At 41.3% G+C, this 26,394-nt stretch overlaps 1 protein-coding gene across 2 annotated transcripts in view; it reads left to right on the top strand.

Annotated features, from left to right (window-relative positions):
* ak9 (adenylate kinase 9) overlaps window positions 1-26,041 on the top strand; it is a 48,434-nt gene extending 22,393 nt beyond the window's left edge. The window contains exons 26-35 of one of the 2 annotated variants that reach the window (XM_088324771.1): window positions 3,348-3,564; window positions 3,629-3,830; window positions 6,744-6,890; window positions 6,957-7,174; window positions 8,964-9,160; window positions 9,226-9,395; window positions 17,627-17,725; window positions 19,777-19,879; window positions 19,945-20,059; window positions 25,564-26,041. In XM_088324771.1, the coding sequence (XP_088180897.1) occupies window positions 3,348-3,564; window positions 3,629-3,830; window positions 6,744-6,890; window positions 6,957-7,174; window positions 8,964-9,160; window positions 9,226-9,395; window positions 17,627-17,725; window positions 19,777-19,879; window positions 19,945-20,059; window positions 25,564-25,778 (1,683 nt within the window). In that variant the 3' untranslated portion in view covers window positions 25,779-26,041. The remainder of the gene's footprint in view (window positions 1-3,347; window positions 3,565-3,628; window positions 3,831-6,743; window positions 6,891-6,956; window positions 7,175-8,963; window positions 9,161-9,225; window positions 9,396-17,626; window positions 17,726-19,776; window positions 19,880-19,944; window positions 20,060-25,563) is intronic. The other variant, XM_088324772.1, reaches the window with a different exon arrangement.
* The last annotated feature ends 353 nt before the right edge of the window (window positions 26,042-26,394 follow it).

Genomic DNA, 26,394 nt, shown 5'->3' with positions numbered 1-26,394 from the left:
GAGGACACTTTCCTTGAAGGCCGCCCAGTCTGTCAGCTTGTCAGGAGCCAGGGCATCGAGAGTGCGGCGGATGGAGCAACTGAAGTCTCTGGCGATGTTGGGGTCGCTGAGTCGGGAGGAGTCGGGGCGAGGCAGAGTCTTGTGCTGGTTGGCTCGGAGCTTTAGCTTGAGCTGGGCCACCAGCAGACGATGGTCTGTGTTGCCAAGCTGTGCTCCTCTGAACACCCGGCAGTTGGTTACAAACGACTTCCAGCGTCGTGATATCAGGATGTGGTCCAATGCCTTCCTGGTTCTGCCATCTGGGCTGTACCACGTCCAGTGATGGATGCATTTCCGGGGAAACCAGGTGTCAGCAACACAAAGGTTGTTTTGGTGGCAGAGGAGGAGGAGGCGGTTGCCATTGTCGTTTGTTGTGCTGTCAACGAAGGTGGTGCCGACAGGTGAGCCGGGGGACCGATCATTGCTGGATAGAGTGGCGTTTCCCAAGCCGGACTGACCAACACGGTAACGGACCCCAGCCTGCCCCCGACCAACGAGTACGGATCGACCTTCGTCGTAAGACCCGTGTCGCCACCTGGAATGTCCAGACACTCCTTCGCCCCGGAGCTGCCACCCTGCTGTCCCGAGAGCTCTGTCGCTATAACATCACCCTGGCAGGGCTCTGTGAAGTACGATGGCAAGGCAATGGTGAAACAACAGCTGGCAACCATTGCTACATCTGGAGTGGCCTCGAGAGTCGGACCGGCCTTTACGGTGTGGCTCTCGCCATTCCAAAAGCCCTCCGGAGGTCCCTCATCAGCTGGACACCAATAAGCGACAGACTACTGTCTGCTCGCTTCCTCCACCATCACGGCAAGATGACAGTGATCGTCGCCTACGCCCCCACCGATGTCGCTGATGAGGATGCGAAGGACACGTTCTTTGACCAACTCCACCAGGCTGTCGACCAAGCCCCACCACACGACGTCACCATCATCCTCACCGATGCCAACGCCACTCTATAACGAATACACTGGGTGTAAAATATAGAGTATAGTATGAAAGGCACACCTTGACCATGATTCCCTCCACATTTGAATCCCTAATAGTAATAATGATAGTAATAATAATAATAATAATAAGAAGAAGAATTAGCCAAAATTCGAAGTGTTAATGCTAGAACACTAAGGATCTCGATGACGTAAGAAAATGCATTCGTTTTTAAATCATCATCACTCTATTTTTACTCATAGTACCATGTTGTACAACGTTGTTTTGGATGTACACTTTCCTACAATTACATACCTGTCAACCTGTACGGTTTTGCTGTACAAAGTACGTTAATTATGCCTTTTAAGACGTGTACGACGTACGAGAACATGTACGGGAAAACGCAAATTTGTCAATTATGGGTATCATCCTGTATACACCGACTATCACGAAACAGCAAATCAATCAAGTCAAACGAGCTCAGTATCGTTTTTTTTTTCGTTGCAACGAAGCGAGCGGTTTGATGTAGTGAAAGGAAGTCCGTCTCTTTTTAGAGAACCGTTTTTTTGGCTTAACTCATTAAAGAGAGCCGGCTCTCAAACGGCTCACTTGCGTTGATGCATTATATTACGAATTATTATGTTGTATAAAGAAAAAAGTTTCAGCGCTCTTATCGCCGCGATTCTGGTTCATTGCATCCAATGCTGAGCAAGTGTGGTCAACAATATTTGTCAACTGATCCATCAATGTTTTACTACAATGATATTTATTATATTACTCTGAAACCTCTGTATGACGTGCACACAAGCTTTAATAATAATAAGGTTTTTTTTTCCAAACAGCAAATTTTGCTTATTTTGAGCTAATATACCCTATGTTCCTAATTAGTTATTTTGGTAAAATAAAAATATTTATTGTTAAAATAATCATAATTATTTTTGGTTGTCACATAAACTTCTCTTGAATAAAATATTTAATTTATCATGTTTTAGTATGTTTCATTTTTCTCCCGATGTGATAAAAAATATAATACTTCAGTTGAAACATGCATACTTTCTTTAATTTCTGAGTAGGTAAAACAACTAAAATGCTCACCTGCCATCTGCCATCTAAAATAATTTAGCTTATTTCGGGATTTTTTTTTTTTAATTTCATTAGAAAAAAAAGGATATAAATGTAGTAAAAATAAGCAAAATATTTTGCATTAAATTTGAATTTTTTTTGTACTGCATAAAAGAATAAAAACACACACTAAATATAGTCATTAGTATGGTGTGTAATTTTATCTACTTCAAAAACAATATTGTAAAGGGCCAGTCGATGCATATCAGTGAATTTGTGCCACCTCGGAGTGGTAATTAATGAATTGCTATGAATGACTAATTATTGGTCGATTTTTTTTTTACATAATCTTTAGTCATTATTAATAATTCTCAGTCTGATAATGAATGTGTATCCCTGGTAAATAAAACAAGAACGTCATCTAAAGCTTCTGACTTATCTGTCGCTTTACAAAGCGACCCTTAAAAAATTTCCAATAATTTATTTTCATCATCTGATACTAAATAAGGAGCATTTGGTACATATTTCCATATTTCTCTGAAAAGAGTGCCCATAGGAACCTATTTTTGTCATTGTCAACTTTATTGTCAAACATACTTTATGTACTACACCCTCACCACTCACCCTGTGTGAAAATTTGTAATAAATAAGACACAAATACAAATAACAAACGGGTAAAAAAAAAAAACATATAAAAATACATAAGGTTTAAAATAAAAAATGTGGCAAGTATTAGCCGGAATATAAGTAGTGCAGTTGTGCTTTCAATTTTCAGAAGGGGTGGATGGGGATAGGGCAGGGATAGAGTTCAGAGTCCTGACAGCCTGATGGAAAAAGATGTCCTTAATCCTGTTGATTATGCTTCAGGGAATCTTCAAACCTTGCTTTTTTTTGTTCCGTATGTTTAACTTCTGGCAGCATGGCGGCGCAGTGGTTAGCACGTGTGCGGCACAGTTCTGAGGTCATGAGATCGAACCTTTCTGTGTGGAGTTTGCTTGTTCTCCCCGTGCTTGCATGCGTTTCCTCCGGGTACTCCGGTTTCCTCCCACATTCCAAAAACATGCATGTCAGGTTAAATATGCTGGTCCAAATTGTGCCTAGGTGTGAATGAGCGAGTGAGTTGTCTGTCTCTGTGTGCCCTGAGACTGGCTAGCAACCAGTTCAGGGTGTCCCCTGCCCGAAAATAGCTGGGATGGGCTCCAGCACCCCCGGGACCCTACTGAGGATAAGCGGTGCAGATAATGAATGAATGAATGTTTAACTTCTTTATTTGATGAAAATAAAAGTAATCATATCTTGCCTGTCAACCTGCACAGCGCTACAATGAAGGCGACGAGATCCAACCTGTGCTGTGGCCTCTTGATACAGCCTTTCCAGTCCTCTTCAACCAATACATCTACTTCTTCAATTCCAAGAATAACCAGAAAACCTTCATGCTCAACCCCTTAAAGTACCTCAGGCAGTCCAAGCCCACTCCTACCCTCCCCATCAAAATGGCTGTTGTCGGACCACCCAAATCGGGGAAAACGAGCGGTACTTATTGCCTGGTTTTCTTTTATTAACTTTTTACCCTTATACATTCCTGCTGTGCCTGCAGTGGCGACCATGTTCGCGGATAAGTATAGTTTGGACCTACTGTCCATCGGCGGCGTCATGCGGCGGATTTTGGAGGAGCAGGAGACCAGTGACCTGTCATTAAAAATGAGGAAGCATCTCAACAAGGGTCTGGTGGTACCTGACGAACTGGCTGTGCAGTGCCTGGAGAAGGTGCTCATGAGCTTACGCTGCAGCACTCAAGGGTGCGTACCAGACCTGTTTTGGTTTCCAATCGATCAATCACACGTGAGTCTGAATGAATTGGCTTCCTTCTAGGATTTAGTCTTTATTTTACCAGCTTGGAAAAGTCAAGTCAAGTCATGTTTATTTGTATAGCCCCTTAATCACAAAGAGTCTCAAAGGGCTGCACTGACTGCAGACTACTGCAAACTACAGACTATCATGACACCATCCCCTCATCTAAAACCTACATGAGGCCAAATAATACACATATTATCAACATAAAATATAGGTTATTTATATGCTATAGAGTAGAAGTGTGCTTTAAGCTTAGATTTAAACATTTCCACTGAGGTTGCGGTTCGAATCTCAGGGGAAAACAACAATTACATCAAAGTCAGCTCATTCACTACCATTGACGTCTTACAAACATAGTCCCCACCACCTTGTGACGCTTAAACACGTCCAAAATATGTTTGTTATTTTGTGGTAAATGGTAAATGGTCTGCATTTTTATTGTGCTTTTCAAGTCAATGAAGACCTCCCAAAGCGCTTTACAATGTGCTTCACACTTACCCATTCACACACACACACACTCACACACCAATAGCGGCCATGCAGCCATGCAAGGCATGCTACCTGCTTATTGGGGGCTTTAGGGATTCAGTGTCTTGCCCAAGGACACTTCGACATATAACATGGAGGAGCCGGGAATCGAACCTGCTATCTCTTGATCTCAAGACGAGCGCTCTACTTCCTGAGCCAATGCTGCCCATGGTAGAGTCTAAAGGACGGTCAGCTACACAATGATAAACCATTTTGACTACTGATAGGTTTAAAGTTAGTAGAGACTCAAAATGAGGACAGAAGACATAAATGAATTTTGAACTCACAAGGAAGACAGGGGAGTGTGCCCAAACTTTAGATAAGAAATTCCAACCAGTTGTAAGAGTCCTCCCTCCCCTGAGTCATTTTCTTTTTATTAGATTTCTTAAGTCACAAAAGCAGATCCGCCCTTAAGGGTATGGTTATTAGAGTACAGCAACAAGACTGGCCGATAGTGACAATTATGTGCAAAATAGTTAAAACAATGAACAACATTGCGCAATACTAATCAAAATATGGAAATGACATCCTTTCTATGCAATCTCCTTTGCAGTTATTCTATATTAAAAAGATAATAAACTATCAACTACATTGTTAGATATTATAAATTGACTCTAGATAGCAGTAGAGTTAAAGAAAGAAAGAATTATCATCGTTTTACAGAAACGAAGTAGTGTTGGAGCTCAAGGCCACTGAGGCTCATATGAATTCCCATGCGCCAGAGTTGTAAATGTAATTTGGTCAAAGAAACACAATAAAAAAAATGCCAATGAAAAGCTCTTACCTAAAAATACAATTTTCTGTTTTTTCTTTATTTACTTTTAATAACATTTTAATATATTCTAACATTCACCGCTAAACAACAGGAAAGAAAGTCCTATTTCTTTAAAAGAAAGGACTAGAAAGGTTGTTTTTTCCTATTTGCAAGAAAATAGTCTAATTTTTATTTTAGTAGGCTGCACGCTTATACAGTACAGCGATTAAGCACACAATTTCGTGGGCTACCAAATTTTTCAAAACCCTGTACAAAATCCAGTAAAGTGCGAGGAATTATTTTTTGCTTGAGTAAAATTGAATGATGTAATTACACGAATTTATTGCATCAAAGGTGGGGTCCATCATTTGAGGTGTCCTTAAAAAGTTGAAAGTAGAATATTTTCTTTTAGGTGTGTACAATGCCCAACTGTTCAAAGAGCCCTTATAATTTTTTTGGACCGTGCCTATCTGCTTTTACCTTACTTTTAGCAAAGCTTTGTGGGCAGAGCACATTAGGTAGAAGGAATAGGGGCACAGGGGTGGACTGGGGTAGATTGCCTCTATTTTTGTCCACGTGTTTTTTTTTGTTTGTGTGTTGTGAAAATGGTGAAAGTATGATAAAGCCTGTAAAAATCCAAAGGCAAGAAATGCACATACTTGTACGTGTACCATAAGGACCTTGACAGAGCCTGCAACAATGATACAAGCCAGGAGATGGCAGACACAAAAAAAGTTCCAAATCCAGCTCCTTTAAATGAATGCTCGTTGTACTACTATTTTTGCTGTTTCTGTCTTGGTCAACTGAGGCAGAAAAGACTCAATTCCTCATCAGTACGCCACTAATAGCAGACATGGGACCAAGTCACACATGTGCAAGTCTCAAGTAAGTCTCAAGTCTTCACCTTCAAGTCCCAAGTAAGTCCCAAGTATTTTTTTCTTGGGCAAGTCAAGTCACAAGTCAAGTCCCGAGTCTTAGATTGCCAAGTCCAAGTCAAGTCACAAGTCATAAAAACAGCGACTCGAGTCGACTCGAGTCCAAGTCACTAAGTCTCAAGTCCCCATGTCTGACTAATAGTATGTGTTCTATGCAGATGTCAAGTCATGTTTTTGTTTGTATAGCCCTATATCACAAGAAGTCTCAAAGAGCTGTACAGACTACCAACTATGATTACACCATCCCCTAATTTAAAACCTACATGAGGACAAGGAAAAACTCAAAAACCTCAGCATGAGGAAAGTAAGAACCCTTGAGATGGGGCCACACATGAGGTATTCGTCCTTCCAGGATGACCAGGCTGCAATGGATGTTGCAAGGGCATCAATACAAAATATACATAAAATATATCTCATCTCATCTCATCAGCTACACCGCTTATCCTCAGTAGGGTCGCGGGGGTGCTGGAGCCCATCCATATCATTCATTAACTATAGAATTTAAGTCTGTTTTAAGCCTAGATTTAAATAGTTCCACAGAGGTTGCAGATCTAATCTCAGAGGGCAGAGCATGTCAAAGCACCGGGGGTTTTAAGAAAAAAAAAAGTAATGTACAATTTACTGCATTTTTGCTATTGCAGGTATGTCCTGGATGGGTTTCCTATGACCATGAAGCAAGCAGAACTAATGCAGGCTAACAGCATCATCCCTATGTTGGTGGTGGAGATGGAACTAGAAACAGTGGAAGTGCTCAAGCGAGGCCTGGCTATCAAGATGGAAGAGAACAAGTCAGAAAATTTTAAGGAAAAAAAAACATATTGACTCAGCTGACGCTTTGTTTTTTGTCATGACAGGCCCCACCTGCAGCACGACAGCGCTGAGATCCTTCACATCCGCAACACGTGTTACAAGCAGGAATCGGAGCTAATGAGGCGCCACTTCCGGCAGCAGTACGATAACTGGGTGGTAATGGATGCCCTGAGGAGCAAGTGGTACATTTGGGAATGCCTGATCAAGGAGATCAGCGTCAGTATGGAGTACATACATACGTACCTGAAGAGGACCAGAGGCGGTAAGCACGCTTTGAAATTGTATTAATACTATTGTCATGGTATCTATACTTAATTTCTCCAATAATTTCCTCAAGACGCTACTTTTCTATGTAAACGGCGCAAACCCTCTTTATCTCAGCCGGCGCCCTAGAACATTACCCATCCTTAAGTTTATGCCTGAGTAGGTGACAGACAGGCACACTCTCTACCTGGCCTTGTATTGCATCCTGCCTGCCAGGCAGAAGAGAGATCCAAACCTACAGTATGTGCCAAACCCCTACCAGAAGTCAAAAATGACCAACAGGAAATGCAGAGTGGTGTGGATTTTTTTTTTCAACAACAGAAAAGGGCAATGCGAAGTGTAATTTGTGTGGTAAATGTCAAGATTAAAACTTGAGATTGTATTAGGAAGAGGAAAAGAACACACTGAGTCAGAGATTTAGTTTTTTGATAGCCTTTCCATCGGAGGCGCGTGCTTCCAGAATCGGCTCAGGAAGGAAAAACACACTCCGCCTATGGCTAGAGACTCATTTATTGGAAAGCACAGGCATAGAACAACACATGGGATTGGCTTAAGTAAGGTCTTATGAATACAAGAAAATAATCTGATTTGTTTAGACAGAAAACACATGTTTAAATGAAGTTAATAATGCTGGTCGCTAGTTTGCGTGTGAGCATAATTAATGAGCAATAAGGAAAAGAAAAGAAAGGAATGTAGGGAGGAAAACTCTTGAGCAGGCTTACCGGCACTTCCAAACATCAAAGTTAAGGCCATCTTGAGTAATAGTTAGTGGGCCCTAAGTGGATACAATTGTAAGCTTTTCCTAGCACCAAAACAAAGGCCATCATGATTAATAGTTAGCAAGCCCCAAGAGGCTAAAATTGTTTCAAGTATAAAGTATTAAGCCACTTTTGAGAATAACATCATACAAAAACACATTCAAACTATAATCAAACTATAATATCCCTTACAGTAAAGTGTTCTGCTTTCGTGGCAAATTTACATAACACATGAAAAAGTTCATCCTACGTAGGGTAACGAGCCGCGACCAAAAATGTAGAAATATTACTGTTCCCGAAAAAAAACCTGTAAATCTTTTGTCACTATAGCGACAGGGCCAAAGGGACTTCTTCGATAAATTGCTGATTTGAACGGTTTTTGTCTCCTTTGAAAGGTATCACACTGAAGTTTTTTCCGCTTTAAGTCTTACTCGGTCACAGGTAAAATTTCAAAACAATCTGAAAAACTAAACATTGTATTGCACACATTTTTCTGATGGTCTATTTACGCATTTCCAAAAGTGGACATTTTGTGACAACCAGTGTACACCTATAAAACCTCTGCAACTTTGATTTTAATTTGACCAATTGTTTAGACATTTTGAAAGAGTTAGAATTGTTTGACTTCTTTTTCCAGAAGTCAATCAATGACTGTGCACACTTGCGCGTAATAATGGTGCGCAAAAATGAATCCTGAGTGGCGTTACGCACCTTCATTTTGGGGTCTAATTTAAATACTCTTAGTACATATGCATATCGTTCTTTCAGAATTTCATTGGCTAACCAATGTATCAATTATCATTTGACTCGGCTACTATTGGCCAAAGCTCTTCGTAACTAAAGGGGGCAAACTCTGTTTTAGTAATGCAGGCCCTTAATTGTTCAATTATCTTGACATTTACAATCAAAAAGTATATGTATCGGATCATCATCAATATAAAAAGTCTCAGAATCGCCCACCTCTAGCACCAAGGAATAAAAACCTGTCTTTAAGCTTGGGTGTTTGAAGAATGCGTTCGGGTCCTGCAGGTCAAGCGGGTTGCATCAACAGGCTCTGTGTCACACCGAAAGAGTTTCAGAAGCTGCTGGGGGAGTTTTCCCAGTACTGCCCTGTCTGCCTGGCTTTGCACAACCACCTTGTGGACTGTTCAGAAACTGCGTCCCTCTCCTACGCTGCCGAATACCACCGAAGATATTTTAAGATGTGCAGTGAGCCACATTTGGAGGTCAGATTTTTCAATGTATTTTTTAGTGGTTTGGAATAGATTTTGAGTATTTTGTTTCGTGGCAGATCTTCCTCATCACTCCCGATCAGTTTGTGAGCCCCGGGTGCCCGCGCCCTCTCCCGCCGGCAGAGCTTCTACCCAGGAAGTTAACCGAGGAAGAAGTGACCGGCAGGTTCCCGCAACAAATCGAGATGAAAGGCTTCTGCCCTGTCACGTATCTGAATGGGAAACTCAGGTATGTCCCCATCAAAGCAACCCAAAATATTGCAATTGCAAATCTTTGTTTGAATTAGTTGCCTGTTGCTAGGCAGAATTTGCATAGTATAATTATTTATTCTGTCAAGTCCACAATACTTGTTTGTTGGTTGGATCCCTTAACCAACCTGGTTGTGGCACCAATGGTGACGCCCATCCCTCTCCAGGCCAACATATGTTTCCACCTGGTCTCGAACCGGAGACCTTTCGCATTTTAGGCAAATGTGCTAACCACTGGGTAAAAGTGATGGGTATCTAAAGCCATGACCCTGAAGTTTATAGTTGTCCAAAATCGTATTTGAATAAACATTATATCATACAAACTATATTATCAATTTGATAATTTGATTAATATATCACATTTTCATTTTTTTTTTAAAACAAGAATTTCTCATTTAAATTGGATAACATTATAAGAATTACTCACCAAATAAAAGTAAGTTCCAGAAGTTACTCTGACTTTTTTTCATTTAAATGTTTTGTTATAAAAAAAATCCTAATTATGATTTATAATTTGAATCATTTTTGGTCAAATAAGAAAAAATGAGCAAATTATGTGATGGTTTCTACAGAATCATTCTACAGAAGTTAGATAAATTAAAAGAATACATAATAGTGAATTGCTTTTGGGGAGTTCAACGGAGAATTTATGTGTACTGAAATTTGCTGAACAACAGCACAAGAAAATGTGTTCTTTGTATGGAGGCAGATCATTTTCTTAATTATCATTTTAATGTTGTGCTTTACTTTTAATGGACTTTGTGTATTATTTGACCTCTAAATGTTGCTGCATTGTGTAGTGCAACCAAAAACAGATGGAAACACAAACACATTGGAGAATACAAAGTGACCAAACCGCACCATTTTTGCCCACACATTCACAAGGTTTTTGTCTTTTTGGGGTTTGATTAGAAGCAAAATGGTGGACAATCTTGTCAGAGGCCTCTACAAAAACAAAAGTTCTTGACCTGCGGGTATTTTGAAAGATGTACGTTAATATGATAATAATTATAATCCTATAAATAATTTAATTGAGCTTTTTGACATTTCATGTCTTTTTGCTAATTATTCAAAATATAAATCAAAAATATGTATTTTATTAATTATTATTATTTTTTTACCAATAGGAAAAACAAAAAAATACACAATGTCCCCTTAATTTACTGTAGATTAAAATAGAATTAATAAAAAGTCCAAATTATTTTTGTGAGTTTGGGGGACATTTCTGTCTTTTAATACCTGCTGAACAACAACACGGCAAAAAATGTGCCTTGGTATTTGGGTAGATCAGTTTCGTTGTTAAGTGAAATCAAAAACAATTGGTATACTTTCAGTTCATGTTACTATTAAATCTGCTATATTATAACTATATATTTACTTGGGATACCAGTAAAATTAGAAAGATAATATGAAAAAATGGGTAAATTATCTGCAAGTGTGGGACGTGTTTCTCTTCCAGTTTAGATGCTAGGGAACTTTTAGTTTTGCAGATATATACTAAAGAAGGGGGTCACGAACCTTTTTGAAGCTGAGAGCTACTTTTTGTTACTGATTGGCACAAGAGGCAACCAGTTTGATATGTCAAGTCAGGTCAAGTCATGTTTATTTGTACAGCCCTTAATCACCAAGAGTCTCAAAGCGCTGCACAGATCAAAGACTATTGCAAACTACAGACTATTATGACACCATCCCCTTATATTATCAACATAAAATATAGGTTATTCATATGCTATAGCAGGGGTGGCTAACCCGGTCCTGGAGAGCCGCACGTCCTGCATGTTTTGGAGGTTTCTCTGCTCCAATCCAGGTGATTGCAATCACCTGGTTCGTTATCAAGCTCTCACAAAGCCTGCTAACAAGCTGAAAATTGGCGTCACCTGTGTTGGAGCTGAGAAACCTCCAAAACATGCAGGACGTGCGGCTCTCCAGGACCGGGTTAGCCCCCCCCCTGTGCTATAGAATAGAAGTCAAGTCAAGTCAAGTCATTTTAATTTGTATAGCCCTTAATCACAAAGAGTCTCAAAGGGCTGCACAGGTTATTGCACAGACTATTATTTCAGACTATTATTACACCATCCCCTGATCTGAAACCAACATGAGGGCAAGGAAAAACTCAAAAACCTCAACATGAGGAAAATGAAGAAACCTTGAGAAGGGACCGTGCATGTGGTAATCCCCCTTTCAGGATGACCAGGCTGCAATGGATGTTGCAAGTACAAATAGTACAGTGATATTGTCAACGAAAAATATAGGTTATTCATATGCTATAGAGTAGAAGTGAGTTTTAAGCTTAGATTTAAACATTTCCGCTGAGGTTGCAGATTGGATCTCAGGGGGAAGAGCATTCCACAGCACCGGTGCCTGGATGGAGAACGCTCTCGAACCTGCGAAACACTTCTTGGCTCTTGGGATCAACAGTAGACCAGTGCTTTCAGAACGAAGGCTTCGGACCGAAACATCGGGGGAGATCAAATCTGAAAGATATGAGGGAGCACGTCCATGTATGATTTTGTATAACACCAAGAGAACCTTGTAATCACATTTTAGGCTAACAGGGAGCCAATGCAGATTAGCCAAATTCGGCGTAATGTGATCGGACTTTCTTGTCCTAGTTAAAAGCCTCGCTGCAGCATTTTGTACCAGCTGAAGACTCTTGATTCTGGACTTCGGGAGACCGGAGAGTAGTGCATTACAGTAATCGAGACGGGAGGCAACGAAACGTGAATTCTAATCTCCGCATCCGACTGAGACAGCAAAGGACGAATTTTAGCAATGTTGCGAAGATGGAACAAAGCGGTTCTAGTAATTTTCTTCACTTGTGTTTGAAAGGACAGATCGTGGTCAAATATGACACCTAAATTTTTAACTGAGTCACTATGTGTGATGTGACATTTGTCAATGTTCACAGCAGTTTTTGAGAATAAGTCACAGCATTTAGATGGACCAATAACTAACATTTCGGTCTTTTCAGAGTTAAGACGCAAGAAATTGAGTGACATCCACTCTTTTATCTCGGTGAGGCAGGCCTCCAAATTTACACAATTTAGTGTGGCAGATTCCTCCAACTGAAGATATAGTTGAGTGTCTTCTGCGTAGCAGTGGAAACGGATTTTATACTTGCGAATAATATCACCTAATGGAGGCATGTAAATTCTGAAAAGAAGGGAGCCAAGTACTGAACCCTGCGGAACACCGCAGGTAACACTAAAGGGCTCAGATGTCATTTCGCCATATTTAACACATTGCATCCTATCTGAGAGGTAGGATCTGAACCATGAGAGGACGGTTCCTGAGAGACCAATCCATTTTTCCAACCTAGTATGATATTATGGTCGACTGTGTCAAAAGCAGCACTAAGGTCCAGCAGCAGCAAGAGTGATGAAGCGCAGGAGTCAATTGCTAGTAGAAGATCATCGGTTACCTTAATCAGGGCTGTCTCAGTAGAGTGGTTAGCCCTGAATCCTGATTGCATTGATTTAAAAATATTGTTCTCGGATATAAAATCATTCAGCTGCTGTGCCACTACTTTTTCAAGTACTTTAGAAAGAAACGGTAGGTTTGACACAAGTTTATAGTTACATAAGTTTTCTGGATCAAGGTTGGGTCGTTTCAGTGTAGGTTTAATAAAGGCGGGGTCACACAGCCGTTTGCGTCTGTATCGCGGGTAAAATTTTGCGGGTTTTTTTTGCCCGTGGTTGCCCGCGATGGAAAATGCGCAAAATTGGCCAACCCACTGTTCACCGGTGGTATGCCTGCAAAACAAACGCCGGCGACTGTTCCGCTTCCTTATCGCGTCATTTCCGCGTCATTTTCTCGTGTGGACCACAGGTATAAAAGCTGCCGAGCCGGCGTATGCCAAGAAATGCATCCTTGCCGAGATTTGCATCCCCTCGCTACTACAACCACTTTTACCTCGTTTTATCTCACTTTTATATCACTTTTAGGGAATTTAATGGCGAACATATCACTTCGTCTTGCATTTGTTGGGAATGTAATACAACTTAAACCATTCCGTCTTTGTATTTGTTGTGAATGTAATCGAACGGTAATGCACGCCGTATACAAATCACTTTTGAGCAGGTAACATGTTTATTTTGCCTTTTTGTACTCAAATCGCTCGTATTGAAACTGTTATGCACTCTACCATAAAGCTTATTTCTGCATAATAAGCTTTACGGTAGAGTGCATAACAGTTCTCAAAAGTGAATTATATACGGTGTGCATTACCGTTCGATTACGTTCACAACAAAAACAAAGACGGAATGGTTTAAGTTGTATTACATTTCCAACAAATGCAAGACGAAGTGGATTTGGTTGTATGTTCGCCATTACATTCCATAAAAGTGAGATAAAAGTGAGATAAAACGAGGTAAAAGTGGTTGTAGTAGCGAGGGGATGCAAATCTCGGCATAACACCGGGCTGTAGAAATCATAACTGCAGAGGACACAGTCCCGTGAAGATCAAGATTTCGAGCTATGGCACCGAAGAAGCCAATATGTTATTATTGTAATAGTTTTTCATTTTCATTTTATTATCTTGTTATGAAATGAAAAGAAATGTCAAGAAATAAAAATGGATTAAGACGAGGTCACTACGGTGACGGGGATCCATGTCCACCCCTTGACGTTTTGAGCACAACTGACGTGTGCTCGGCAAATCGCGCTGTATATACGCGGAGAAAGGCGTTTGACCGTCACACGCGTAACACGCTAATTTCACGTACTAACACCGCGATACAGGCGCAGAACATGCTATGACCGTGCTCCACCCACGATTACCCGCTGAAATTTCGCGTCCTACCCATGTGTAACCACGCCCTGGCCGCGGCCAGAGCACGTCGTTCCGTGTCATTTCCACGTCATTACCTCGTGTGCCCCCCGCGGTTAACGCGTGGTCTAAAGTTTTGAGCAGCGCAAAACTTTTTCGCGCGGCCAACCGCGTGTGAATTTCCGACCGCGTGTATAGCACTGCTGTATTTCGTCTATATGGCGATCTCAAAGCGTGCAACAGCGTCTGCTTCACGGGCAGAAATTTCTGGCCGTGATTCAGCCTCGATACGCCCGTGAAAGGCAGGGTGACCGGGCCCTAAAGTTTTGAGCAGCGCAAAACTTTTTCGCGCGGCCAACCGCGTGTGAATTTCCGACCGCGTGTATAGCACTGCTGTATTTCGTCTATATGGCGATCTCAAAGCGTCCAACAGCGTCCGCTTCACAGGCAGAAATTTCTGGCCGTGATTCAGCCTCGATACAGACGCAAACGGCTGTGTGACCGGGCCCTAACAGCGGCCTTAAAAGCCGCTGGAACTACACCTGAGGACAGTGATATGTTTATAATATTTATAACTGAAGGTCCAAGGACCCCAAAAAGACATTTAATAAGCGAACCCGGAAGCGGGTCGTCAGGCAAGTCGTCGGTTTGGCCGTATTCACCACCTGTTTAAGATTATCGAGTGACAGTTCACTAAATCGGAACAAATTCCCTGGACAACTATCTGGGATAATCTGTTACCTTGTAAGCGATGCTACAGTGTCAAAAAGGACTTTGGGATTGTTCTTTTGAGACGCAATCACCTTCAAAAGGTAGGCCGATTTTGCAGAGGCAAGGGCCGCTTTATACTTTAACAAGCTGTCACACCAGGTTTGTTTGAAAACCTCAAGCTTGGTAGCGCGCCATTTTCTTTCAGATTTCCTGCATTCTTGTTTAAGGGATCTAGTTTCATCAGTAAACCAAGGCGTGCGTCTTTTAGGTTGTGATTTAAGCCGTATGGGGGCTACTGAGTCCAGGACACTAGTCAGGGTAGCATTAAACTTATTTATGAGTGAGTCGATAGAGCCTTTGTATGAAGGAAAGGACGCAACTGCTCCTGAAAGAAGATCAGAGAGCTCAGAAACTGTGCCAGTGCTTATGTTGCGTCCGCTAAATCCTTCAGCTTTTTTAGTACTACATTTAGCTAGCACCCCCGCGACCCTACTGAGGATAAGCGGTGCAGCTAATGAGATGAGATGAGATGAGATTTAGCTAGCACCTCAAATGTAACTATATAGTAATCAGAAATAAAGGTAGTACATGATAACACCGTCATGGTTGAAGTTGAAACTCCTCGAGTCAGAACCAAGCGTCTTTCCATCTTTATGAGTTGGCAAATCAACCAGTTGATTAAATCCAAATGTATCAATTAGATAAGATAAGTGTGTTTTAAGCTTAGGTTTAAACATTTCCACTGAGGTTGCAGATCGAATCTCAGGGGGAAGAGCATTCCACAGAACTGGGGTCTGAATGGAGAATGCTCTCGAACCTGCGGATATCTTTTTGGATCTTGGGATCACTAGTAGACCAGCATTTTCAGAGCGAAGGCTTTGGATCGGAATATAGGGGGAAATTAAATCTGAAAGTCCATGCATGATTTTGTATACTACCAACAGAACCTCAAAGTCACATCTTAAGCTAACATGGAGCCAATGCAAGTTAGCTATAATCGGGGTAATGTGGTCAAACTTTCTTGTCTTAGTTAAAAGCCTCCCTGCAGCATTCTGTACCAGCTGAAGGCTCTTGATTTTTGAATTCGGGAGACCGTAGAGTAGTGCATTACAGTAATTGAGACAGGAGGTATTTCTAAAATGATGACTTATCATGTTATTAATATGTTACTACAATGCTGTAATTATTATAAGTTCAAATAGGCTTATTCAACCACTACAACTTCAGGCCAGTTAGAAATCAACTTTCCTGGAAAATCACAATGACCCATCACTGATGAGCTAGTTTCAGAAATTGTTCACAGGCTACTCAGGTGTGAGTGGGGTACATTGTGTCGCAGACACGGCATTAGAGAGTCTTGCTACTAAAGTGAGGGGTTTTATGATGTATTTTCTACAAATATTAAATATTACAGAGACCATACAAATGAGTAAAGTATCTTCCTTTCTTCAAAGAGACTTATCATCTTATGATCTACTCAAGCTCATCAATCATTTTACTAAAACAAGTTTCATTGTGATATTGTTGTAATGCCAGATTCTGTTTGATGTTCCCCTTATTATGATTGCGTCTTCTTGAAGTGTCAGTTATCCCTCACCCAAATCTGTGACTGAACTGTTTGTAATAAATAAGGGGAGCTGCTTAGGTTTTAGTCAGGTGAGGTTTAGGACTTGAGCTGATTACATGTCCTCATGTGGTTAGCGCTTGTGCGGCACAGTTCATGTCATAGGAACCTCCTGCGTTGGTTCAAATCCAGCTCCAGACTTCCTGTGCGGAGTTTGTATGTTCTCCCCGTGCTTGCGTGGGTTTCCTCCGGGCACTCCGGTTTTCTCCCACGTTCTAAAAACATGCATTTCAGGTGAATTGGCCGGTCCAAATTGTCCCTAGGTGTGAATGAGCGAATGAGTTGTCTGTCCCCGTGTGCCCTGCGATTGCCTGGCAACCAGTTCAGGGTGTCCCCTGCCCACTGCCCGGAGATGGCTGGGATGGGCTCCAGCCCCCCCGCGACCCTAATGAGGATAAGCGGTACGGCTAATCAAGTCAAGTCAAGTCAAGTCATTTTTATTTGTATAGCCCTTAATCACAATAAGTCTCTAAGGGCTTCACAGATTAGTACACTATGTTACACAGACTATTTTTCAGCCGACAAGTAGGTTATTATTCATATGCAATGGAGTAGAAGTGAGTTTTAAGTTTAGATTTAAACATTTCCACTGAGGTTGCAGATCGGATCTCAGGGGGAAGAGCATTCCACAGCACCGGTGCCCGAATGGAGAACGCTCTCGAACCAGCAGAACACTTCTTTGCTCTCGGGATCACCAGAAGACCGGCACTCTCAGATCGTAGGCTTCGGACCGGGACATAGGGGCAGATCAGATCTGAAAGATAAGAGGGAGCAAGTCCATGTATGATTTTGTACAATACTAAGAGAACCTTGAAGTCACATCTTTGGCTAACTGGGAGCCAGTGCAAGTTAGCCGAAATCGGTGTTATGTGATCGTACTTTTTTGTCCTAGTTAAAAGCCTCGCTGCGGCATTTGTACTAATGAGATGAGATGAGATGAGATCTCTCATTGTGTGTTTTATTTTGAGATGTAAGGTGATTGACCTAACATTAATCCATATCCATTTTTTTCTCAAGATTTACTCTTTTGAAAACTCAGCCACTGCTATGTATTTAATCTAAATCACATAGTAGAAAGATTGACTCGTCCTTTTTGGCCCTTCCCAAGATATGAAGCTCTGGTGCACGGGCACATGGAATACGCCGTGGAATACAGAGAACGTATCTACTCCTGCGAGACCAAAGAGAAACAGTACAAGTTTTTGAGGTAAGCCCAAAACATGCACTCAAGCTTTCACGCCACTCTCCGTTTCATGAAGGTATTAGAAAACAGAAATTTCCTTCTCAGTTTGGCACAGAACCTGTAGTGTTCCTCCCCACAATTATGCAGATATGGTGCAAAGCATTTCATACGCTGGGGTACCTGAGAAATTTTGTCTCAAAGTTGACCCATATGGCTTGTTTGCTGTAGAGCTGTCACGTCGTCAAAGTAACACAAGACATTAAAAATGGCGAATCTTATTATCACAACATGTGAGGCTAGCCCCGAAACAAGTAGCGATTGTAGTTAACAAAGTTTCTCTAACCCCGATTTTTTGGGCCTATTATGACAAAAGATAAAATAATGTCCCTGACAGATATGTCTAGAGAGAAAAAAATATCATGTGCCAGAAAAGATATAGCTATACAGCCGTATCAATTTGAATCAACGGTTGAGGCGAGTGACGAGGAGGAAGCCAAACTTGACATTCGCAACCAAGAAGAGAGAAAGAGTGACCGTTTGCTGAACACAGATTGTTGGGTTGTGCTTAAAACCAGTGTTGGGTTATGTTAAAAAAGTTTAGGTATCGTGACTCACTACTTCTTTCAAGAACTGATTTAGTAACTGAATTACAGGACAGTATAGTGAAAGTAACTAGTCACCAGGGAAGGTAACCATTTCCGTTATTTGTATGTCAAATAATTTGAAATTTCTTTCACAAATACAAAACAGTGTGGCGACGTCTTTGACCGGAGTTTACTTGAAGAGATGAGGCATTTCAGCTCGTTTTTGTTGCTATATTCCCTACATCACCAAATTTGCACAAAATGACTTAAAAAGGGGCAAAAATAAAGAAAAAAAGACAAAAGTTGAAAAAAAAGAAAGAAAAAAATAATATGAGAAAAGGAAAAATAGATATATAAACTCATTACACTGAAAAACACAGGAAAATATAATTAAAATATTTATAAATCTACAAAAAAAGATGAAATGCAAAACGATTTGACCTTTCTTATGCTCATCAAATCAATAACACAATATCTCTCCAAAATGCATATTGACCAATCACGAGAGAAACAAATCGTCTTGGAGTGAACCAACTGTTGATTGATGTTAGGTGCTGTCAAATATGTAGTGGTTTACATTTTTGAGAACAAGCTCTCATTTGTCTTTTCTTTTGGTAAATTATTAAATACTGTATTCATAATCACTGTTTAACAATATTGTAGTCGCTATTTTGAATGGTGACATGATTCCAAAAACTGTGGCGTAAAAAACTCAGAGGAGAGTGTAGAATCGCATGTTTCAAAGTAATGCTTTGGACCGTACGTAATGGTAACAGCATTGTTAGTTGGATTACCTCGATGCTGAGAAAACAGCGCCATTAGTTTTAACGCCGTTATTCTCAACACTGTTTAAGACCCTTTTTCTGAGATTGTGATCGATCTAATTTCCAGTTTATATCCCTTCTTTGATAGAGGTGATTTTGAAATTTTTCATTATAACGCTTCTCATTCAGGAGCTGGCCATACTAAAGACTGACGAAGTGAATATATTTAGTGTCACATTAACATTGTCTAGATGTAGTGCTTATTCCCTACTTAACTGTATTCTTCAGTTTTAATGTATTTGTGATTCAATTGAGCACAAAAATCGTTTTTTTAGTGACCGTCCAGCCATCAAATTTCGGCAACCTGCTTGTTACAAGACCCTGCAAGCAGTTCTAATTATCTGTCTCAGTCTGTATAGGAAACAGACAGGAATTGAATGAATATGACCAAGCACAATACAAACAATACATCTAGGCACATGTTATGTACATTTACAGAGCAACATATGTCCGGTGATCTGCGATGCAAGCGTGCTGGTGTTACTCTGATGACATCACAGCTCAGGATGTCAAGACAGACTGTCTTCAAAATGCAATATCTCTGAAAATAATCGGAATACACCGATTAAATATATATACATTTCATGAAAAAAAAACATGTTCTATTTCCTCACATTTTGCATGTTTAAGAATTTGGGATTAGCTTTAAGATTCTTCCTTTCTCAAGCGCACCAGAGCTCTACTGGGACCTCAAGCTTCCAAGTAAAGTCCCGCCTCTTTGCGAACCCATCCCGCTCACCTCACTACCCACGTTGGGCTACCTGGAGCAGGTGAGAAGCCAGTGAGCTAATGTTGGAAACATCTGGAGTTTTTGAGACATGCATTGTTTCCAAAGGGTGTGGCGGTGGCCGTCATCAAGGCCATGACGGCGGTGGGCTGTCTGAAGCCCAAGTTTCCCTTCTGCAGTATGGAACAATCGGCTCTCCATTATGTGGCCTTCTACCTGAAAGGTGCTCACTAACAATTAAACAACCGGAGTAGCATCAATTGTGGAAAATTGTATTTATTCACGGGCGGCATGGCAGCTGTGTTGTTAGCACGTCTGCGGCACAGTTCTGAAGTCATGGGGTCAAAACCAGATGCCAACCTTCCTGTGTGGAGTTTGCATGTTCTCTGGTTCTCTCCCACATTCCAAGAACATGCATGTCAGGTTAATTGGCTGGTCCAAATTGTCCCTAGGTGTGAATAAGTGAGTGAGTGGTCTGTCTGTGTGTGCCCTGCAACTGGCTGGCAACCAGTTAGGGTGTCCCCTCCCACTCCCCGAAGTCAGCTGACCCTACTGAGGATAAGCGGTTCAGATAATGGATGGATGGATCTATTGATGTAACATATATAGGAAAACGTATGCATGCTTTAGAGCAGGGATGTCATACTCAGTTTGGCTCTGATACAGATTTTCTTTTTTGAGGTGGGCCAGATTAGTAGAAGATCCACCCATCCATTTTCTGCACCACTTATCCTCAATGTGAATTTTACATTTTTATCTTACCGTAGTTTCTAAGTATTATGCTTTCTCATTAAGCCTACTCGAGTAGCCTACCCTGCATATTTTAATCATAGGGATATTTTCTAAGCATAGTGCATTTATTTACAAAGAACGTCATTTTCCCGTTATGCATTTAATGTGTTATCTGGTTTATTTGAAAAGTTGAGTGAATGCACTTGAACCAACTCAGCAGCTACACAAACTCAATTGGGAGATATCAAAAAATATTTTTTTTTTCCTTAATTGTCGTATTGGTTTTAAACAAATAAAAAAGAAACAAAATAAAAAAAATTGAGATAGATAGATAGAGAGATAGAGAGACAGATAGATAGATACTTTATTCATCCCCGCAGGGAAATTCACATTTCCAGCAGCATCCCTGAGCTGAGAACAATACAATAACAAAGCAAAAATAATACAATATACAAATAGAATAGAATAGAATAGAATATACCTTTATTGTCATTGTTACAAATGGGCTAACATATTGTGACAACGAAATTGGGCATGACACTCCAGTTTTACACATAGTGAGGGTATGAGCAAGAAGATAAAGGAACAGAGAAGATAATGTTATAAAACAAGGGGAATAAGGCTATAGTTATAATTTACATGGTATTTACACAGCAATGTCAGCATGTGGGATGTTACATACAGGGTTGTCGTGATAACGTTGTATCGTAACGGTTGTGCAATATTGCATTTGGTGCAAAGTCATCATGGTGCAAAAATAGTCCGCATATACATTGGTGCAAGCATAGACATCATAGTGCAAAAAAAGGAAATGGTCAGACATTGTGCAATTTGAGCATTAAACGTAGTGCAGTCGACATGTGCAAGAACAAGACTTGAGTAACATTATATTCGTATGACTGGAGAGACACGTGAAGCCGCTGCGTGTAGTCGCGCCGCCATTTTGAAAAAAAAAAAAAAAAAAAAAAAAAAAAAATACCCAGTGTGATGTGTGATGTGCAAATGCCCACTGTAGCGTGTTATATAGAATATCTAAATAGTGCTACACAGAATACATATTGCAAAAAAAATTCGGTAATATGCAATGTAGGTGGTGTGGTTTAATGTGGGCTTTTACTCTGCCGGGTAGAGTTAAAGAGCCTCATGGCATGAGGAAGAAAAGATCTCTTCAGTCTGTCCGTAGTACAAGACAGTGACAGCAGTCTGTCGCTGAAACTGCTCTTCTGTCTGGAGATAATGCTGTCTAGTGGATGCGATGGATTGTCCATGATTGACCGCAGCTTTTCCAGTGCCCGTCTCTCAGCTACTGTTGTTAGCCTGTCCAGCTCTTTGCCCACATCAGAGCTCGCTTTCCTAGCCAGTTTATTGAGACGAGAGGCATCCTTCTTCTTGACGCTGCCTCCCCAACACGCTGTCGCATAGAAGAGGGCGCTTGCCACAACTTTCTCATAGAATATTTTCAGGAGCTTTTTGCAGATTTTGAAGGAGGCCAGCCTTCTGAGGAAGTAAAGTCGGCTTTGCCCTTTCCTACATAGAGCTTCTGTGTTGGCAGTCCAGTCCAGTTTGTTGTCCAGCTGCACACCCAGGTATTTGTAGGTCTGAACAAATTCCACATATTCTCCTTTGATGGTTACAGGAACCGGGTGAGTTCTGGTTCTCCTGGAGTCCACCACCATCTCCCTGGTCTTGGTGGTGTTCAGGTGCAGGTGGTTTGCGTCGCTCCATCGGACAAAGTCCTGAATCAATTTCCTGTACTCCTCCTCCTGCCCATTTCTGATACATCCCACGATCGCAGTGTCGTCGGCAAACTTTTGCTCATGGCAGGACTCAGAGTTGTACTTAAAGTCTGATGTATACAGAGTGAATAGGAACGGAGAGAGCACGGTCCCCTGCGGAGATCCTGTGCTACTAACCACAGTGTCCGATGTACTGCCCCCCTGTTTCACATACTGGGGTCTGCCTGTCAGGTAGTCAGTAATCCATTCTACAAGGTGTGAGCTAACTCCCATCCCTGTCAGTTTCCTACTCAGTAGCAGAGGCTGTATGGTATTGAAGGCACTGGAGAAATCCAAAAATGTAATCCCCACAGCCCCCTTAGCCCTATCCAGGTGAGAGAGGGATCGGTGTAACATAGATAGATAGATAGATAGATAGATAGATACTTTGTTCATCCCCGAAGGGAATATAGCATCCTCCACTCCCACCTTCTCCTGGTAAGCAAATTGCAGAGGGTCTATGGCAGACCTGGGCACTCCGGTCCTGGAGGGCCATACGTCCTGCCAGATTTTGAAGTTTGCTCTTCTTTAACTCAGGTGATACAAATTATAACCTCGTTAGCAAGCTAGCAAGTGCTCGTTAACGATACTGGTGATTGGAATCACCTGTATTGGATCAGAGAAACCTCAAAAATCATGCAGAACATACGGCCCTCCAGGACCGGAGTGCCCAGGTCTGGTCTATGGCGTGACGGACCTGTAGCCTCAGGTGGTGCAGCAACAAGCGCTCTATGGTTTTCATCACATGTGATGTCAGGGCGACCGGCCTGAAGTCGTTGAGTTCCTCAGGTCTTGATTTCTTTGGGACTGGGATGATGCAGGATGTTTTCCACAGCTGAGGGACCCTCCCCTGTTTAAGGCTCAGGTTGAAGATGCGCTGTAGAGGGTCTCCCAGCTCAGACTCACAGGCTTTCAGCAGTCGGGGGATACTCCATCTGGACCAGCTGCCTTGCTGGTTCGCAGCCTCCTCAGCTCTCCACACACCTGGGCTGCAGTTATTTTTAGTGGGGGGATGTCTTCCCTGCTAGTGTCCAGAGGGGGAGGGGGAAGGACAGCTGCAAGTACTCAGGGGTGAGGATGAGGCGGAGTGGTCAAACCTGTTGAAAAAGTTGTTCAACTGGTTGACTCGCCCCACATCTACATCCACAACCACACCCTGCTTGGTGCTGCAGCCAGTAATTGTTTTCATCCCTTCCCACACCTCCTTCATGTTGTTGTTCTGCAGCTTTTTCCTCCAACTTCCTCCTGTACTGCTCCTTCCCTTTCCGGAGCTGGACTCTGAGCTCCTTCTGTACTCGTTTTAGCTCCTGCTGATCACCATTATTAAAGGCCCTCTTCTTTTGGTTCAGAAGGCACTTGATGTCGCTCGTGATCCAGGGCTTGTTGTTGGCATAGCAGCGTACAGTTTTATAGGAACAACACTGTCCATGCAGAAGTTAATGTAGTCAGTAGTGCAGTTTGCCATCTCCTCAATGTCCCCACTGCTGGACCCAAGCAGGATATCCCAGTCCATGGGTCAAAGATTATAGACTACATCATATCTAACTGGGTAGGATATTGGGATCATACAAATATTTTATTCATGCAATCCAAATTATTAAAATTGGATGATTTAGTAAAATTCTTCACTTTACAACTGTTATTTAAGGTCAACAAAAACATGGTGCCATTCGGAAAGAGGGAAATTATAACTTGAGCGGCTGTAGTAAATTCAAAATCCCAAAGGTGAGAACAACCAGGAAAAGTATGTGTGTGTCAGTGTGTGGGGTCAAACTTTGGAATTATTTACAAGATAAGATCAAACAATGTCCAACTATTCATGTGTTAAAATTTAAATACAAAAAAACATTACTGGCGAAATACAAGGATGAAGAAAATGGGATATGATTGAGATTGGAAAAACTCTGTTTAAAACTATGGTTAACTTTGTTATTATTGTTGCTATTATCATATCATAACTGTTATTATAAACATTATTTTTATTTGATTGTTGTTATTTTCATTGATGCCGCAGTGATGTTTGGTAACTAGTGGCATTATGATGTTGAGGGATGGGTATTACGAAGATAAGTGTATAAAATATTTGATTATTGTAATTATTATAATTATTGATATCTGACCTATAAAATAAGTATATCCATGAGATTTTGTTATATTAGACACAAGAGGAGAAGAGGGTTTGTGAAATGCATTTAATAGGGAAGATAAATTGGTAGGGAAAAAAAGCATCTGCTTCTGACTACACCTTTTCGAACATGTTATGTCATATTATTTTGTTGACTCATTGTTTTTGTTCTGTTTTTATTTTAATGTTCAAAATAAAGTTTTCATTCATTCATACCTGGCTGGGCCTACTAAAACTGAGAGTATATCCTTCACTGCTCTCTGGTGACCAGAGGGAATGTTTTTTTTGCATTGGTATAAAAAAATCGGCACGGTGGATGGGTGCATAGCGCGTAGCACCAGGGTGCAAAGCTTCAAGGTTCAAGGTCAGCTACTGCAGCCTCCCCATGTGGAGTTTGTATGTTCTCCCCATGCCTGCATGGGTTTCCTTCGGGCACTCCGGTTCCCTACCACATTCAAAAACATGCATGTCAGGTTAATTGGCCGGTCCAAATTGTCCCTAGGTGTGAATGAGCGAGCGAATTGTCTGTTTCTGTGTGCCCTGCGACTGTCTGGAAACCAGATCAGGGCGCCCCATGCCCAATGCCAGACGACAGCTGAGATGGGCTCCAGCACTCCCACAACCCTACTGAGGATAAGTGGTGGAGCTAATGGATAGATGACATGAAAAAAAATCATAGCTTTTGATAGAAATGACTTAGAGGACTCTTTTTTTTGACTGACTCAGATATTCATGGCAGGATGGATTAAATGATAAGAGGCCGGCTGTATGTTTGACAAGTTTGCTTTGAAGTTAGGGAACTTGGGCCACAAAGATGTCAGATGATTTAAACACAAGTCAATATGCAACCAGAGCCAGATGGTTAAATCGTGCGTTTCCCTCGCAGGGAGGGAATCATTGTAATAAAAGTGCAAACATTTCCAGTACTGGGACACATTTTAACTCAATTGTGATGTTTCTGTGAATAAAGTAAAGGCACGTCCCGACATCTTTGCATTTTGTCTCATATTTTTCTTTTGAACCACATTTTGACAACTTAATTGGGGCCCAACCTGCAGCTGATAAGTCCTAATCCTTCTTTTTTTCTTCCTACAGCTTTCAACCATAGCAGCACCGAACAAGTTCGGCAGGTGTACAAGAAAAAACTGGCCTCTTTCGAAGAGGACTGTGCGCTCATCCCTTACCTGAGCTCAGTAATGAAAGACGACTACAAACTCCCAGGGCAACGTCCTGTCAACTTTGACTTGATGCTGTCAAAGTTTCTCGCCTTGAAAGATTCGCCTTCAGCCAAATCTGACCTGCCACTTTAACCCAGCACTGAAAAAAAGTCTTGCTTTTTACAGCAGAGCCTAAATCGCATATTTTGTGCAGTTGTTGGCACATTCACTTAACACGCAAAAGGTCCCCCGTTCGAGACCGGGTGGAAATATGTTATGGCCTGGAGAGGGATGGGCGTCACCAGGCTTTACTTGCCCAAGACACACCACAGAAAATGGTGGTCCTTGTTGTTAAGGGATCCGTCAAACTATCATGCATGGTCTTCAAATTCAATTAAAAACAAATTTATATACAAGTCATGTTTTCTTTGAGATTTCATTATGATGGCCATTCATTCATTCATTCATTTTTCAGCCACTTATCCTCAGTGGTAGTGATAGCAATCTGACTATTTTTAGAGAACCGGCTCTTTTGTCACAGGTTACTAAAAAGAGCTTTTTCTGTTCCCAAACGGCTCTTGAGATTTTTTTTTTTATTGTTTTAATAGTTTTATGGTTACGTTAATAATAATGATGTGACATTATGCAATACGTTACAGACACTGCCCGACTTACGAACGAGATTTGCTTCAGTGCTATATTTTGTATATTCTAAGTTTATATAGGCATGTTTAAGGCTTGAATAAGTAACCTGTATTGTTTTGTACTA

This window comes from Urocampus carinirostris, chromosome 20 (assembly GCF_059441175.1).
Source record: "Urocampus carinirostris isolate Australia breed hairy pipefish chromosome 20, RoL_Ucar_1.0, whole genome shotgun sequence".
In the NCBI taxonomy this organism is placed as follows: domain Eukaryota; kingdom Metazoa; phylum Chordata; class Actinopteri; order Syngnathiformes; family Syngnathidae; genus Urocampus; species Urocampus carinirostris.
The sequence above is the reverse complement of the archived record's forward strand: the minus strand, read 5'-3'. Positions and strand labels throughout refer to the sequence as shown.